At 39.0% G+C, this 18,742-nt stretch overlaps 1 protein-coding gene across 7 annotated transcripts in view; it reads right to left on the reverse strand.

The window, feature by feature from the left end:
- Positions 1-18,742, reverse strand: part of FAM13B (family with sequence similarity 13 member B) — an 89,281-nt gene that overhangs the window by 21,485 nt on the left and 49,054 nt on the right. For all 7 annotated transcript variants that reach the window (XM_027604875.2, XM_027604882.2, XM_027604878.2 and 4 more), the window contains 3 exons: positions 11,714-11,755; positions 10,862-11,017; positions 8,947-9,079 (listed from right to left, as the gene is read on the reverse strand). In XM_027604875.2, the coding sequence (XP_027460676.1) occupies positions 8,947-9,079; positions 10,862-11,017; positions 11,714-11,755 (331 nt within the window). The remainder of the gene's footprint in view (positions 1-8,946; positions 9,080-10,861; positions 11,018-11,713; positions 11,756-18,742) is intronic.

Below are 18,742 nucleotides of genomic sequence, written 5' to 3' on the forward strand. Positions count from 1 at the left end.
GTGCGTGTGTATAAAATGGAGACCCTGCGTTCTCACTATGCTATTAGGTAAGAGGTACTGCTCTTACTATCACATTCCTTTTCCGTCCTTAGAATTCTTTCCTCCAAACGGGACAGCCATATGGTCCCACCTGACAAATGCTCCTTCTCTTTCTTCTCAGCCACAAACAGGTTAACTTGGTAGCTTCCTAGCAGGTAACAGAGGAATCATTTGGTTCACCAGATCCCTTTATTACATACATTCAAAATAACAACTGTAAACCTCAGAAACACGTATGAACACTCCCTCTACTGTCTGAGTTTAGTGACACCATCCTATCCCTATTCCTTCCCCAAACAGATACTCACTGAGTCTAATACAAACATCCTGTCCATTACTACAAATTAGGTAAACTTCTCAATGTTTCCAATGATCACCTCTGAAATCAACAGATAGTTGGATTCTTAAGAAACTACCACTTGTCCAGTTTTAATATGAAAGACAGTTCATAATTATCTGGAAAAAGCTATTCAATTACTTCTTCCTTTTCCAACTATATATCTCTGTGATGCTGAATTGTCTTCATGCACTTCAAACAAAAGAACCTACAGCAATAGGGTGTCTGGGTGGCTCAGTCGTTAAGCATCTGCATTGGCTCAGGTCATGATCGCAGGGTCCTGGGATTGAGCCCCGCATCAGGCTCCCTGCTTCTCCCTCTCCCACTCCCCCTGCTTGTGTTCCTGCTCGTGCTATCTCTCTGTCAAATAAATAAATAAAATCTTAAAAAAAAAAAAGAACCGATAGTAATAGATTGAATGCAGAAGCAGGTAGGAGAATCCAACTTGACTTTTATTAAGACAAACATTAACGGTATTTGTAAATATATAAAACAATACCATTCCTCGAGTACAAAATGTTTTATATAGTTTTTATTAACTTTAAAAAAAACGTATTTACAGTTCCTTGAGTGAATTTAATAAACATTTTCTAATTTTTCAATTTTAATTTCTAATGTGGTAAATACTGATAGATATACCCATGTAAACAAAACCCTTCTGGGATACCCAGTATCTTTTAAGAGTATCAAGAGGTCCTGAGACTCAAACTTGAGAACTATTGACATCAGACTTCAGCAACCTTTCTGTCTAGAATATAAGTTTGCATTCTTAAATATGGGCCCATGAAATAATCATTACTGGACCCAATATTTAAAATAAGCCTTGGTGTCTTATTCAAAGAACCAGGTTCAAGTCCCAGCTCTACCTTTGCTATCACAAATATGAGAGTAACAATCATTTACTTGCCTATCTTACAGTCACTATGAGAGAATCAAAAGAAATAGCTTAGAAGAAAAACTTATAAAGTTCTATTATAAAAGCATACTATTACATCACCAACTCCAACATACTTTTTTTAAATTTTATTTATTTATTGGAGAGAGAGAGAGAGAGAGAGAGAGAGAGCATGCGAGCCCGAGTGGGGGAGGGAAGGCCAGGTGGAGAGGGAGAAGCAGACACCCCACTGAGCAGGTAGCCCAACGCAGGGCTCCATCCCAAGACCCTGAGATCACGACCTGAGCTGAAGGCAGACGCTTAACCAGCTGACCCACCCAGGCGCCCCTAGGCAACATAATTCTTAAAATGAATACTGAAAAATAGTTAAAAAAAAAAAAAGCAATTGGAGGCAACATAAAAGATGCAGTAACAGAAAACAAAAGCTGATACACTGATACACCAGCAGTGAAGAAGGAGATGAAATTCAGAGTAAGGTGCAGAATTATCTTCTACATTAGGCCCCAAGACAAAAAAAAAACAGGTATTAGGGTCAGGTTAAAGTATATCTAGACTTCAATTTAACAGACACAGAAATATACAATACTTTTTTGAGAAACTAAAATATTTTACTTCCTCAGAATTCACTCTATACAAAACATTTATTCCTTTGTACATGAGGAGAAAGAGCTTGTTTTTTCTAAATTATCAGGTGGCAAAACAGCCCATACTCTTCCCCCCGCTCTTCCCCAAAACCATCAGGGTCCTCAAAACAAAGTCTAAGGTGCTCTGGCCTCCATTAAGGTAAGCTAGAGAGCTTTGCTGGTGGTGGTGGTGGTGGTGGTGGTGGTGGTGGTGGTGGTGGTGGTGGTGGCGGCGGCGGCGGTGGTGGTGGTGGCGGCGGCGGCGGCGGCGGCGGCAGTGGTGGCAACACTCGTGGGAGCAGCGGCTGCAGCATAATCATACTGCCAATGTTTAGGGGCTGTCAGGGCTAAATACCAGGAGCTAATTAAAGCCTAATGGGCATCTCCAGTAATTTCTGTGGCCTCCCCCCATTCCTTATTCATTCATTATTGATGCTTCCACACTGTTTAGTTCTGTATCTCCCCATCTCCACCCACCTAGTATTCCTCAAGCATGCTAGTTACTTCTTTTAAATAAGCTAAATATCCCCACTCCATTCCACACATTTCATTTGCTTAGTAAACTCTTACTAAACAGTTTATTAAGTATACTTCAATGTAAGACAATTTCTTCCATTGATGAATGTGTAACTAAGTCTCTACAGCAAAGGAAACCATCAACAAAATGAAAAGGCATCCTACCAAATGGGAAAATATTGGCAAACAATGTATCTGACAAGGGTGCTTGAGTGGCTCAGTCGGTTAAGCATCCAACTCTTGAATTCAGCTCAGGTCACGATCTCAGGATCATGAGATTGAGCCCCATGTCAGGTTCTGCATGGGCATGGAGCCTGCTTGCAATTCTCTCTCCCCATCTCCCTCTGCCCCGCCCCCAGATCGAGTACATGCACTCATGCTCTCTCAAAAAACAAAATAAAAAACCCACAATATATCTGACAATGAGTTAATATCCAAAATGTATAAAAGAAAAAGACCTCATACAACTCAATAGGAAAAAACAAACAGATTTAAAAATGGGCAGAGAGGGGAAAAAATGGGCAGAAGACCTGAGTAGACATTTGCCCGACATATACAGATCATCAAAGGTACATGAAAAGGTGGTCAACATCACTAATCATCACAAAAATGCAAATCAAAACCACAATGAGATAGCACCTCACACCTGTCAGAAAGGCTATTATCAAAAAGACTAGAAATAACAAGTGCTGGCGAACATGTAGAGAAAGGGAACCAAAGTACACTGTTGGTAGAAATGTAAACTGATCCGGCCACTATGGAAAGCAGTATGGAGGTTCCTCAAAAAATTAAAACTAGAACATATGATTATGAGCAATTCCGCTTCTGGATATTTATACAAAGGAAACAGAAACACTACTTCAAAAAGATAACTGCACAGCCAGGTTCACTGCAGCATTATTTTCAATAACCAAAACATGATAACAACCTAAGTGTCCACCAATGGATGAATGGATAAAGAAAATGTAGTGCATATATTTATACAATGGAGTATTATTTTGCCATAAAAAAGGAAATTCTGCCATTGGTCACAAAATGGATGGACCACGAGTGCATTATGCTAAGTGAATTAAGTCAGACAGAAAGACAAATGTCACATGATCTCATCACATGTGACATCTAAATAAACAAAAACAACCTCATAGATACAGAGAACAGATTGGTTGTTGCCAGAGGTAGGGACCTGGGAGTGGGAAAAGGGGTCAAAGTAGTCAAAAGGTACAAACTTCCAATTACAAAACAAATAAGACATAGGAATATAACGTCTAGCTTAGTGACTACGTTTAACACTGCATTGTTGGGGCGCCTGGGTGGCTCAGTCGTTAAGCATCTGCCTTCAGCTCAGGTCATGATCCCAGGGTCCCTGGGATCAAGCCCCGCATCAGGCTCCCTGCTCCATGGGAAGCCTGCCTCTCCCTCTCCCACTCCTGCTGCTTGTGTTCCTACTCTCGCTATCTCTCTCTGTCAAATAAATAATAAAATAAAATAAAATAATAATAATAATACTGTTGTATTGCATATATGAACGTTACTGAGAGTAGATCTTACAAATCTCAACACAAGAAGAGGAGCTCTTTAACTGTGTGGTGATGGATGTTAACTACCTATTGTGATCATTTCACAATATATACACACATAAAATCATTATGTTGTACACTTGAAACTAATATAATGTTGGGGTGTGTGGGTGGCTCAATTGATTGAGCATCTGTCTTCAGCTTGGGTCGTGATCCCAGGGTCCTGGGATCAAGCCCTGCATCTGGCTCCCTGCTCCACTGAGAGCCTGCTTCTCCCTCTCCCTCTGCCTGCCACTCCCCCTGCTTGTGCATGTGCGCTCTCTTGCTCTCTCTGTCAAATAAATAACTAGAAACTAATACAATGTTATATGACAATTATTTCTCAATTTTTAAAAATAAAAAAAGAAAGAAAGAAGAGAGAGATTGGGATTTAAAAACAACAAAACAAACATGTTATTGAGTGGTTGTTTCCTGGGAGAGGTTTTATATATTTTTTTAACTGTTAAGAAAAAATAAACCTGGGGCACGTGGGTGACTCAGTCAGTTAAGTGTCAGACTTGGTTCTGGCTCAGATCTTCATCTCAGGTTGTGATATAGAGCCCCACACCAGGCTTCGAGGCCAGCATAGTGTGCTTAAGACTCACTCTCCCTCTCCCTCAGCCCGCCCACACCAGGAACGCTAATGCACGCCCACCCACTCTCTTTCACAAATAAATAAATAAATCTTTAAAAAACAACAACAAAAAACCTAATGAGATCTCATAATAGCACAAGTCAAATTGACAATCATCTATCGCTTCTTCTTGGCTGTCTGCTAGAGCTCCCAAATACTTCTGGCTTCCACTTCTGAAAAAAAGATTACATTCCACTAATTGCTCAGCGTTTGGAAGATATAAATAACTGTAAGTCTGTTAGGTACCAACAATAAAAGCTTGTGAATCTTGAAATGAATTGATTTTATGATAAGTTTACTGATAATAAGTATTTTGATGTGAGCTCTGATCAGGCTACTGATTTTCAGTTTTAACCCCTCAAAGATAGTCCAAATTACCCTACCAACTATTGTACCTATTTAAAAATTTATAGATCTAGGGCGCCTGGATGGCGCAGTCAGTTAAGCAAGTCGGTTAAGCAACCAAGATGTCCTTCATTAGATGAATGGATAAATAAATTGTGGTACACTGAAACAATGGAATATGGTTCAGTACTAAAAACAATGGAATATGGTTCAGTACTAAAAAGAAATGAGCTATCAAACCATGAAGAAAACATGAAGGAACCTTAAATGCATTATTAAAGTAAAAGAAGCCAATATGAAAAGACTATATACTACACAATTCAAACTATACGATATTCTTTTTTTTTTTTTTTAAAGATTTTCATTTATTTATTTGACAGAGAGAGACAGCAAGAGAGGGAACACAAGCAGGGGGAGTGGGAGAGGGAGAAGCAGGCTCCCTGCTGAGCAGGGAGCCCGATGCGGGGCTCGATCCCAGGACCCCTGGGATCATGACCTGAGCCGAAGGCAGACGCTTAACAACTGAGCGACCCAGGCGCCCCCAACTATATGATATTCTGGAAAAGGCAAAACTATGCAGACAATAAAAAGATCAGTGGTTGCAAGGGTGGTGGAAGAAATGAACAGAGCACAGAGGATTTTTAGGACAGTTTAAAAACCAGAGTATGATATTATAATGAATACATGTCATTATACATTTGTTTAAACCCATGAAATATACAACATGAAGAATAAACTTTAAGATAAACTAGACTTGGAGTGATTATGATGTGTCAGTGCAGGTTCATTCCTGGTAAAATATGTACCGTTCAGGTGAGTGATGGTGCTAACGGGGGAGGGTGTGCATGTGTTAGGGCAGGGAACATATGGGAAATCACTGTACCACCCTGTCAATTTTGTTGTAAACCTAAAGCTGCTCTAAAAAATAAAGTTTTTGGAAAAAAAATAACTCTTGCATTCTTTTTTTTTTTTTTAAAGATTTTATTTATTTATTTGAGAGAGAGAATGAGATAGAGAGAGCACGAGAGGGAAGAGGGGTAGAGGGAGAAGCAGACTCCCCGCTGAGCAGGGAGCCCGATGCGGGACTCGATCCCGGGACTCCAGGATCATGACCCGAGCCGAAGGCAGTTGCTTAACCAACTGAGCCACCCAGGCGCCCCAATAACTCTTGCATTCTTAACAAAGTAATTCATACCTCAATTTCATTCAACACATTTACTTATGGGGCACCTAGCTGGCTCAGTCAGTACAGCACAACTCTCACATTGGATATGGAGCCTACTGATAGGGGAGGGGAGGGGAGGAGAGGAGAAGAGAGAGGAAGAGAAGAGAGAGGAAGAGACAAGACGAGACAGGAAGAACAGGAACAAATTTACTTAGATGCCCACACTGAGTGTCAGATGTTATTCATTTGTTTGGTCACGTAATCCACAAATACTTAACGAGTACCTATGTGTTCGAGATAACGGGGATGCAATAATGAACAAAACATAAAAATTTCAACCCTCATGAAAGTTGAGGATTTACAGTCTAAAGGTGGGAGAAAGACGATAACTATAACAATAAACTAATAATTTAAAAGATATGTGCAACAGTGATAATACTATCAAGGACAAGGGGGAGGAGGGCAGGAACTTCAGGGACTGGATAGGAGTGGGTCAATGGGAAGACCTGCTAATACTAAAATGGAGTGATGAGGAGATTTGGCCATACTGAAAAGGTCAAAGTGAGGAAACATCTGCAGGATCAGAGGAAGAAGCAAACCATAGGACACCTGGGAAAACAGCAATCCCGACAGAACCTTAACACTGAGATGTCTGTTAGTGTTTTTGTAATGCCTACTCCTACATTTTTATACCCAGATGGCACTGGAAGGTTCTAAGAAGAGAACTGACATTATATAACTTTCCTTTTAAAAGAATCACTCTGGCTGCTGTGCTGAGAATAGACCCACAGGGAGGCAAAGATGGTACCAGGTAGGAGCCTATATTAATCTATTAATCTAGGTGAAATAATGTTGGGTTTGGACCTACATGGTGGTAAAAGAAAAGGTAAAAAGTGGTCAGATTCCAGATAAACTTTGAAGGTATAGCAAACAGGACTCTGTAAAAGACTGGATGTGCAGTGAAAGAAACCAAGGATGACCCAAGGCTTTTGGCTTATGCATATGGAAGGAGAAATTGTCCTTTATTGAGATTTTAAAGACAAAAAGATCAGATATGTGGGCAAGATTCTAAGTTGAGTTTGGTGCCTATAAAATTCAAAATGCTTATAAGATTTTCAAGTGTAAATGTTAAGTAAAACAACTCAATATAGTAAGTTCAAGAAAAGATCTCACCTAGAGAGACAACTGTGGAATCTTTAGCATGTAGATGGTATTTTAAAATCATTAGTCTAAATGAGATTACCAAGGGAGTGAATGAAAATAAGCAATCTGAGAACTGGTTACTGAGCCATTCCAAATTTCAAAGGTTTAGAACATGAAAAGCAATCAACAAAGAAACGGAGCAGCCAGTCAAGTAGAAAAAAACACAGAGGAGTGAGAGATCCTGACAGCCAAGAAAAAAACCATATCAAGGTAGCGGGAGTAATTAATTGAATCAAATTGTACTCATAGATCAAGTAAAATGTGCAACAGACATCACTGGTAACTTGCAAAAGCAATTTCAGAGGAATGATGGGGCAAAAGGTTACCTGAAGAAGGTTCAAGATAGAGTGGGAAGAGAAGAATTAAAGAAAAGAGACAACACATTCAAGTTATTTTATTATGGGGGAAGCAAAAAATAGGGGTTTAACTACAGTGGGGTGAAGAGTCAAGAGAGAGTTATTTCCTAAACGTGGGAAAATAACATTTTACACTGATGGAAATGATCCAGTAGACAGGCAGAAAAGGGCAAGGAGACAACTATAGAAGCAATTAACGATGAATAGATGAAAAGGGATTAATCTAATATACCAGAATTAAAAGCATTAATATACAAGTAATAAACAAATGCAGTGAAAATAGCGGAGCAGCTTAACTTCTGTGAAATGTTTCCTAGCTTATAAAAATAACTGTATACTTCCACTTCTTTGGATATTATAATAATCCTCTAAAATAAGTATTACTCCCCACCTAAGGAAAAGCAAAGAGCAGATAAGAAAAGTTAGGTAAGGTGGCCAAAGTCACAGTTCTATTAAGAGGCAAAGCCAGAATACAAATCTCAGTCAAAAGATCCTGAATTCTTTATATCTTTATCTTAGAGTTTATGGTTTAGTATGAAAACATGTTGAAGAAAACTTCCTTATCCATTAAGAATCTTATTTTAAAAAGTGTTATCAAAACTGTACTTTGAAACATGTCTTAGAAGTACTGCTTTGTATATTTATTAACATTGTTTTAAAAACAATGTTACCATTGATAATTAAGACATTGAAAACAATTTAGTGACTTCTAAAGTGATGTTCATGGGGGTGCCTGCGTGGCTCAGTCGTTAAGCATCTGCCTTCGGCTCAGATCACGATCCCAGTGTCCCAGGATCCAGCCCCGCATCAGGCTCCCCACTCGGCAGAGGCTGCTTCTCCCTCTCCCACTCCCCCTGCTTGTGTTCCCTCTCTCACTGTCTCTCTTTCTGTCAAATAAATAAATAAAATCTTTAAAAATAATAATAATAAAGTGATGTTCATGGATTTTTTCTGTGAAAAGATCCCACGTTCTTCAGAAAAAAAATGGGAAATAGGAAAAAAGCTTTTAAAAAGAACAAAATTCAACCATAATACCACCAACCACCTCAGCTAACATCGTCATTTGTTTCCTTCCAGGCAAATATTCTTAAATATTTTATATCTAATTCCCTACCCAATGACGGTTCTTGATCTTTACTGATAGGGTGTATGTTCTTGTAATTTATAATCAAGACAAGTATGTGTCAGCTTCTGGTATCAAAGGAACACATAAAGCAATCAGCGCTGTACGTCTAGCATACCTAACACAAAGTTTTTTTAGTCTTTGCATTTCTTACCTGGTTATTTTCTTCATCCTCAAATACAAAATCTTGCTGCATAACTTCATTGTCTAAATCAGTGCTAGCCACAGGTTCTGAACAGTCTCTGTTACTTTCACTGGCATTAATAATATCATCAGCAATATCAACCCTAGTAATGAAGATTAAAAAATCAGATCAGGCCAAATGTTGAGTATGTAATGCCTTTAAAATAAATAAATATCAATAATGATGGGAAACTTTCACTTGTTAAGCAAAATGTGTCCTATTCATAAAACTTCACACATTCTTTATTTTGCCAAATTAGATTATTAAACACACTAAGTTTATTTTTGTCTCTCCAGGGAATGTTATAAGAAAACCACCTTGTTTGTTACTCCCTTTGAAAATTTTCAAAAGCAAATGAATGGCTGAAAAAATAATTTATGTGTCAAAATAACTTCCCTTACAAATGCATACTCTCAATTATAATGATCTGTTCCAATTAAAATACAAGTCTAGCACTAGATATGATAATGTCCAACACCTTATCAAGCATGATAGGAATAGCTTCCTACTGCAGATTTTTCATGTTACATAATTTAGAATATGCAAAATACTGCAGCAGGCTTTTGTTTACAAATACAATACCACCATCAATGACAGAACATGAGTTACTTCCCCAGAGATAAAAATAAGATTGTCTGAGCATGGGCATGGGTTTCAGGATCTCTAGCTAAGCTAAAGACAAACACCAAGGAATCTACTTATATTAATTATAGCCTTTGAAACAGTTCTCCACGATTACCAACTTCTAGTTACTGTTTTGTTTCAGATATTGCTTTTTTCCTTCATATTCAGCCCAAATAGTCCCTAGGTCAAACCAGTTTTATCAGTTCTAATCATGCCTTCAAAGCACCACAAATCAGGGCCACAGAGCTGCACTGGTTGGTCATGCCATCTATTCAGACACATAGCACACCTGCAGTTGTACAATATGGTATTCCAAAAATAAACATATCGCAACTACTGGTTTTCAGATCCATTAATTTTTTCAGTTTCAGTTCATACTCAATAGCTATTCTAGTGTACTACACATACTTGGCCTTTTAAAAATAATTCTTCAAAAAAAAAAAGAAAAGAAAAAACACTTTACCCAATTATCTCCTTTTTTTTTTAACCTCCTATGAATCCTCCAAATTTGGGTACATCTTTCTCATCTGCCCTCCAAATAAAATCTGATAAATGAAAACTATGAAATCAATGTATTATGGTCTCAAAGAAAGGCACCTATATATCCCTCAAGTGCAGGGCTGAGGAAATAGGAAAGGAGATGAGGCATTTCATCCATTTAAAGGTAATCAGATGAAGAGTGGAATAAAATCACAAATCACATAGCACACAGAGGTACTTTTAACTGATACAAAATTCAACTAGTAACAGCTAAACTATTTTTTTAGAAGTATGTAGGGAGGGCAGCAGGGTAGTAGCTGATGACAGGGGATAAAATTTAAATAGCAAAGGATGATTCTGCTCACCGTTGCACTCAATGACTATATACAACATGAGTGATGCCAATCTGCTACCCCTGCATCTAGCGGTCTAGATCATTTCATGTCTCTCATAGTGTGACCATTTGTTGCACATAGTATGGGTCTAATTTTTTTTAACATTATTTTTTCATACAACATAGTGAGGTAAGCTCACTACTTCATCTGATGTTCAGGGAAGAAAATCTGGCAGTACTGGACTTAATGTCTACTACCATAATGGAAGATATCAATTTTCAATCTTAAGTGAGTATATGCAACTTACATACAAAGTCACTTTCCACACATACTTTCAGAAATCCCCAAGATCCCATTATTTAAGTAAAGTACGATTTTTAAAAGATATATTAAAACAATTTTATAATTGTAAGAAATAATAGTGAAATGTTATAAAAGTTTCTTACTGGTTATTAGATCCTTCCCCATCACAATTAAAACTTTCTGCTTCATTATTACACACCAGACTTTGCTGTTGTAAATTCTTAAGATCATGATCTATGCTGCTCTGCAGATCAAAAAGGTGCTGTTCCACAGCTGCTCTAATTGTTCTTTCTAAAATGCTACAAAACAGAACACATTTTAGTGAGAAGCAGTCACCCTAACTGGGCATTTGGCCACATAAATACAAACATTAAAACGTGACTAGTAAGACAAATTATCAGGGTATTTAAATGGGTAAACTAGAGTATAAGAAGAAACACATAAAAGGAATACATGATAATGGGTTAAATTTTTAAAAGAAATTATTATACAAATCAATCATAATATCACTATTACTACTGAGGTGGGAAAGATAAGTTCTCCCAGTAATTCATTCCCTGCTCATATATGGAAAAAATATTTACATAGATTCTTTAAAGCTATATTTATAAGGCGAAATAATTTATCAACACTCAGCTAAATCAAAGAAACTGTAAGGGTCCTGTCCACATTTTTTACATGAAGTCTACTTCTTAAAGAAAACTTAATAAAAAGAGATCTACTGACATTTCTCAATCATTTCAGAAGATCAAAAAAATCATCTGATGAAAGTTCAATCTTTATTTTATGTATTAGGCAATGCATTCTTTATTTGTTCCTATTACAGTATATAAAATATTTAGTTTCACTGCCTTATGTACAATCCTTCCTCTAAAGTAAGCACAATAAATACATGATTTTCTTTTTATAAACGTTTTTTATTTAATAAATACATGATTTTCATTTCTACAGTTAAGTAATATTTTTAAATTGTCTTCTACAAATATATTACTTACTCCGCAGAGGCTGGTAAGATGCTGATGGGAGATATATGGGCACTGTAATCAAAGAAAGACATTAGCTATAAAACTTTTCAATACTAAGTAACTACAAAAAGAGTTGCACTACCTTGACACAATCAGGAAAGCAAGCACCAAGTTTTAGGTTCATTTCTGGAAGAGTAGGATTCTAATTTTTAAAGAATTTATTTTTCAGGGGCACCTGGGTGGCTCAGTCAGTTAAGCATCTGCCTTCTACTCAGGTCATGGTCCCTGGGTCCTGGGATCGAGCTCTGCGTCGGGCTCCCTGCTCAGCGGGAAAGCCTGCTTCTCCCTCTGCCTCTGCCTCTCCCTCTGTGCTCGTGCTCGCTCTCTCTCAAATAAGTAAATAAAATCTTTAAAAAAAATGATTAAAAAAAATTTATTTTTCACACAAAAAACTAAATATACATACGTGTGTGTGTGTGTGTGTGTGTGTGTGTAGCCGACTATTTCATCTGGTGCTCACTTGGAGAAACACTGACCTATATTCCAAGGCTGAAGCGAAAAAAAAGTGGACTACTATCCCAACAAAACCACCTCATCTAGGATAGTACAAGGCCTCAATGCTTACTCTGTACTCCTTGCCAGAATTAACAGCATACGCTACTACTCAGAGGATATTCTCAAGTTACGAAAAAGGCAAAATCGATACTAAAATCATACTACCTCATTCACTGTACTATTAACAGGCATTCCTTAGCAAATTCTGCACCACAGTATCTACTGATACTTATAAAAATATAGATAACATCTTCATTTTTACCATAGTTAAAAGTTCTACAGAAACCCACAAGGAGATGTGGATACCACTAAAATGTTTAAAATTAAAACAAAGTGCTGGTAAGGATGTGAAGCAACTAGAACCTTCCTATATTGCTGCTGGAAATTTAAAACATCCCAACCACTTTGGAAACCAGTTTGGCACTTCCTTATACAACTTACCAAATGAGCCAGTAATTGTACTCCTGGGTATTTACTCAAGAGAAGTGAAAGCATAATTCCTTTAGAAGACTAGCACAAGGGGCGCCTGGGTGGCTCAATTGGTTAAGTGACTGCCTTCGGCTCAGGTCATGATCCTGGAGTCCCTGGATCGAGTCCCGCATCGGGCTCCCTGCTCGGCGGGGAGTCTGCTTCTCCCTCTGACCCTCCCCCATCTCATGCTCTCTCTCATTCTCTCTCTCTCAAATAAATAAATAAAATCTTTAAAAAAAAAAAAAGAAGACAACAACTAGCTCAAGCATAGAGGCTTTATTCACAACAGCCAAACAAAGGTATCAAACCAAACAGGTGAAAGCAGATACAAGGTGTGGGACAACCCTACAATGGAATATGCTCAGTGTTTTTTTTAAATAAAAAGTACAAACAGGGGCGCCTGGGTGGCTCAGTCGGTTAAGCGCTGCCTTCGGCTCAGGTCTTGGTCCTGGGATCATGCCCCACATCGGGCTCCCTGCTAGACTGAGAGCCTGCTTCTCCCTCTCCCTCTGCTGCTCTCCCTGCTTATGCTCTCTCTCCCTCTGTCAAATAAAATCTTAAAAAAAAATTAATTTTTTAAAATGAATAAATGAATGGTACAAACATCTGAAATACGCAACATGAATCTCAACATTATGTCAAGCAATGATGCCAGACACAAAAGAGTACCTACTGTAGGAGATTCCATTTACATGAAATTCTAAAACAGGCTGAACTTATCTATACAATGACAGAAAGCAGATGAATGGCAGTCTGGGGCCAGACTGTTGGGTGATGGAAAGTCTGTCTTGACTGTCGTGGTTCTTAACAGGTATATTATGTGTATGTGTGCATTTATAAAATAAGTGCATGTTATTGCATAAAAGTTGTAACCTCAAAGTTGGATTTTTAAAGGAAAAAAATCACTAACAGGAAAAAAAATCTACAAAAGCCATATAGCAGCTACTTTTGGCAAACAGGGACATGGAGCATTTGAGAAGGAGCAAGTAACTCAAGTGGTGCTTATACAAGTTTAGTGTTTGATAATTCAATGACTTTATGATTTCTGAACTTTTCTGTATGTATGTGACTCTTCAATAAAAAGTTACTTTAAAAAGTAAATGTAGGGGCACCTGGGTGGCTCAGTTGTTAAGCGTCTGCCTTCGGCTCAGGTCATGATCCCAGAGTCCTAGGATCGAGCCCCACATTGGGCTCCCTGCTCCGCGGGAAGCCTGTTTCTCCCTCTCCCACTCCCCCTGCTTGTATTCCCTCTCTTGCTGTGTCTCTCTCTGTCAAATAAATAAATAAAATCTTTAAAATAAAAAAAAGGAAATGTAATTAGTTTCATGAAGATCCCCTATAAATGTGCCAACACAAACACTAACCAACATTAGGAACAGAGTCTATCAGATTAATATTCTCAGGATTCACTCTGGAAAACAGTATGGAGGTTCCTCAAAAAGTTGAAAATAGAACTATCCTACAACCCAGCAAATGTACTACTAGGGATTTACTCCAAAGATACAAATGTAGTGATCCAAAGGGGCACGTGTACCCCAATGTTTATAACAGCAATGTCCACAATAGCCAAACTATGAAAAGAGCCCAGACGTCCATCGACGGGATGAATGGATAAAGAAGATGTGATAAATTACCAGAACTCATACAGCAATTCAATAATGCGTCAGGATACAAAATCAATGCACAGAAATCAGTTTTTTCTTATACACTAACAATGCAACTGTAGAAAAAGAAATTAGAGAAACTATTCCATTTTACAATAGCACCAAAAACCGTTAAGATACCTCGGAAGAAACCTAGCCAAAGAGGTAAAGGATCTATACTCTAGGAACTACAGAACACTCATGAAAGAAATTGAAGACACAAAAAGATGGAAAAGCATCCCATGCTCATGGACCGGAAGACTAAACATTGTTAAAACGTCTATGCTAGGGGGGCGGAGCAAGATGGCGGAGGAGTAGGAGACCTAGATTTCGTCTGGTCTCAGGAATTCAGCTGAATAGGGATCAAACCATTCTGAACACCTACGAACTCAACAGGAGATCGAAGAGGAGAGTAGCAACAACTCTCTGAACAGAGAAGCGACCACTTACTGGAAGGTACAACGTGCGGAGAAGTGAATCTGAGGCGATATTCGGGAGGATAGACGGCGGGGGAGGGGCCTCCACCGGCCGCTTCTGGCAAGTGCTAGAGCCCCGGGGCACAAAATCGGAACTGTTAGAAGTTGGCTCCGCTGAGGGACGTAGCTGCAGTGGCTAGGCGGGGGGTGGAATCCTCCCGGGGCAGTGTGGTCTCGGGACCCTTGGGGTCTCAGAAGGACCAGGGGTGCCTGAGTGCGCCAGAGCTCCCAGGTATCGGAGCGGGGAAGCCGGCTGCAGAGACGGAGCTGAGGCGCGGGCTCTCAGCTCGGGGTGGCCATAAACTGTGATCCGCGGCCCAGTCGGGCCACTGCTCCTCCAGCAGGGACCCAACAAGCGGCAGAGCCAGGGAGACTCCCGTTCCTTCCCGAGGAGGAGCGGCGCAGGAGCGCACCACAGGGATCTGCTGGGTTTGGAGACTCCACACGGGGTCGGGTGCCAGAAATATAAACGCTCGGTCACAGGCCGGGTGAGCGCGGAGTGCGGCCGGAGACCGGGGACACGGGAGTGACTGCTTTTCTCCGGGGGCGCACTGAGGAGCGGGGCCCGGAGTTCTCAGCTCCTCCGGGCGGAGACTGGGAGGCCACCATTTTTGCCCTGGTCCTCCAAGGCTGTACCGAGAGCTTGCAGGGAACAAAAGCTCCTGAGATCAAACCCAAGCAGCTTGCTTAGCCCGGACCGACAAGGGCGGGGCAATTCAGCCTCAGGCAAAGACATTTGGAAACCACAGCAACAGGCAGGGCCCTCCCCCAGAAGATCAGCACGAACAGCCAGCAAGCCAAGACCAAGTTTACCGATCAAGGAGAACGGGATAACTCCAGCGCTAGGGGAATACTGCACATAGAATTCATGGCTTTTTTTTACCATGATTCATTAGTTCATCAAAGTTAATTTTTGTTAACTGTTTTTTTTTTATTTTTATTTTTCCCTTTTTCAACCAACATCTTATCAATCTTTTTAAAAAAAAAACATTTTTTATTTTTCATCTTTAGAGTCATATTTTATCCCTTCATAGTAGTTACCCTTATTTTTGGCATATATATTTAAGTTGTTCTCTCTTTAAAATTTTGAGATAGTTTCTTCTAACAGATCAAAATATACCCTAAATCACTAGTGTATGGCTCTGTTCTAGTCTCCTGCCTGATCACATTCTCTCCTTTTCTTTTTTTTTTTTCTTAAATCTTCTTTCTTTTTTCAAACAACTTCTTATCAAGTCCTTTTATAAAATCTTTTATAATTTTCATCTTTACAGTCATCTTCCATCCCTTCATTGTATCAACCCTTATTTTGTACATATGTGTCTTTCTTCCTTTAAAATTTTAGGAGGCACTTTTTTCTAACAGACCAAAATACACCCAAAATCTAGTGTGTGGCACTGATCTATGCACTAGCCTGATCATATTTGATCATATTCTGCTTTTTTTGTATTGTTCTCTTTTTGTTATCTTTTTTTTCTTTTTTTTTTCTCTTTCTTTTTTCTTTCTTTCCCTTTCTTTTCCCCTGGTTTCAGGTCTTTTCTGATTTGTATACAGTATATTTGCTGGGGACATTGTAAACCTGTTAGCATTTTGTTCTCTCATTCATCTATTCTCCTCTGGACAAAATGACAAGACGAAAAAAATCACCTCAGCAAAAAGAACAAGAGGTAGTACCGTCAGCCAGGGACCTATTCAATACGGACATTAGTACGATGTCGGACCTAGAGTTCAGAATCATGACTTTAAAGATACTAGCTGGGCTTGAAAAAAGCGTGGAAGTTATTAGAGAAACCCTTTCTGGAGAAATAAAAGAACTAAAATCTAACCAAGTCGAAATCAAAAAGGCTATTGATGAGGTGCAATCAAAAATGGGGGCACTAACTGCTAGGATAAATGAGGCAGAAGAGAGAATCAGCGATATAGAAGATCAAATGATGGAAAATAAAGAGGCTGAGAAAAAGAGAGAGAAACAACTACAGGATCACGAGGGCAGAATTCGAGAGATAAGTGATACGATAAGACGAAACAACATTAGAATAATTGGGATCCCAGAAGAAGAAGAAAGAGAGAGAGGGGCAGAAGGTATATTGGAGCAAATAACAGCACAGAACTTCCGTAATGTGAGGAAGGAAACAGGCATCAAAATCCAGGAGGCACAGAGAACCCCTCTCAAAATCAATAATAAGAGGTCAACACCCCAACATCTAATAGTAAAACTTACGAGTCTCAGAGACAAAGAGAAAATCCTGAAAGCAGCTCGGGAGAAGAGATATGTAACCTACAATGCTAAAAATATTAGATTGGCAACAGACCTATCCACAGAGACCTGGCAGGCCAAAAAGGACTGGCAAGATATCTTCAGAGCACTAAACGAGAAAAATATGCAGCCAAGAATACTATATCCAGCTAGGTTGTCATTGAAAATTGAAGGAGAGATAAAAAGCTTCCAGAACAAACAAAAACTAAAAGACTTTGCAAACACGAAACCAGCCCTCCAAGAAATATTGAAAGGGGTCCTCTAAGCAAAGAGAGAGCCTAAAAGCAGCAAAGATCAGAAAGGAACACAGACAACATACAGTAACAGTCACCCTACAGGCAATACAATGGCACTAAATTCATACCTTTCAATAGTTCCCCTGAATGTAAATGGGCTCAATGCCCCAATCAAAAGACACAGGCTATCAGATTGGATTAAAAAACAAGACCCATCAATATGCTGTCTGCAAGAGACTCATTTTAGACCCAAAGACACCCCCAGATTGAAAGTGAGGGGATGGAAAACCATTTACCATGCTAATGGACACCAAAAGAAAGCTGGGGTGGCAATCCTTATATCAGACAAACTAGATTTTAAAACAAAGACTGTAATAAGAGATGAGGAAGGACACTCTATCCTACTTAAAGGGCCTATCCAACAAGAAGATCTAACAATTGTAAATATCTATGCCCCGAACATGGGAGCAGCCAATTATATAAGGCAATTAATAACAAAAGCAAAGAAACACATTGACTACAATACAATAATAGTGGGGGACTTTAACACCCCCCTGACTGAAATGGACAGATCATCTAAGCAAAAGATCAACAAGGAAATAAAGACTTTAAATGACACACTGGACCAAATGGACTTCACAGACATATTCAGAACATTCCATCCCAAAGCAACGGAATACACATTCTTCTCTAGTGCCCATGGAACATTCTCCAGAATTGATCACATCCTAGGTCACAAATCAGGTCTCAACCGGTACCAAAAGATTGGGATCATTCCCTGCATATTTTCAGACCACAATGCTTTGAAACTAGAACTCAATCACAAGAGGAAAATCGGAAAGAACTCAAATACATGGAGGCTAAAGAGCATCCTACTAAAGAATGAATGGGACAACCAGGAAATTAAAGAAGAATTAAAAAAATTCATGGAAACCAATGAAAATGAAAACACAACTGTCCAAAATCTTTGGGATTCAGCAAAGGCACTCCTGAGAGGAAAGTATATAGCAATACAAGCCTTTCTCAAGAAACAAGAAAGGTCTCAAATACACAACCTAACCCTACACCTAAAGGAGCTGGAGAAAGAACAGCAAATAAAGCCTAAACCCAGCAGGAGAAGAGAAATAATAAAGATCAGAGCAGAAATCAATGAACTAGAAACCAAAAGAACAGTAGAACAGATCAACGAAACTAGGAGCTGGTTCTTTGAAAGAATTAACAAGATTGATAAACCCCTGGCCAGACATATCAAAAAGAAAAGAGAAAGGACCCAAATCAACAAAATCATGAATGAAAGAGGAGAGATCACAACCAACACCAAAGAAATACAAACAATTATAAGAACATATTATGAGCAACTCTATGCCAGCAAATTAGATAACCTGGAAGAAATGGGTGCATTCCTAGAGATGTATCAACTACCA

This window comes from Zalophus californianus, chromosome 5 (assembly GCF_009762305.2).
Source record: "Zalophus californianus isolate mZalCal1 chromosome 5, mZalCal1.pri.v2, whole genome shotgun sequence".
Taxonomy (NCBI): domain Eukaryota; kingdom Metazoa; phylum Chordata; class Mammalia; order Carnivora; family Otariidae; genus Zalophus; species Zalophus californianus.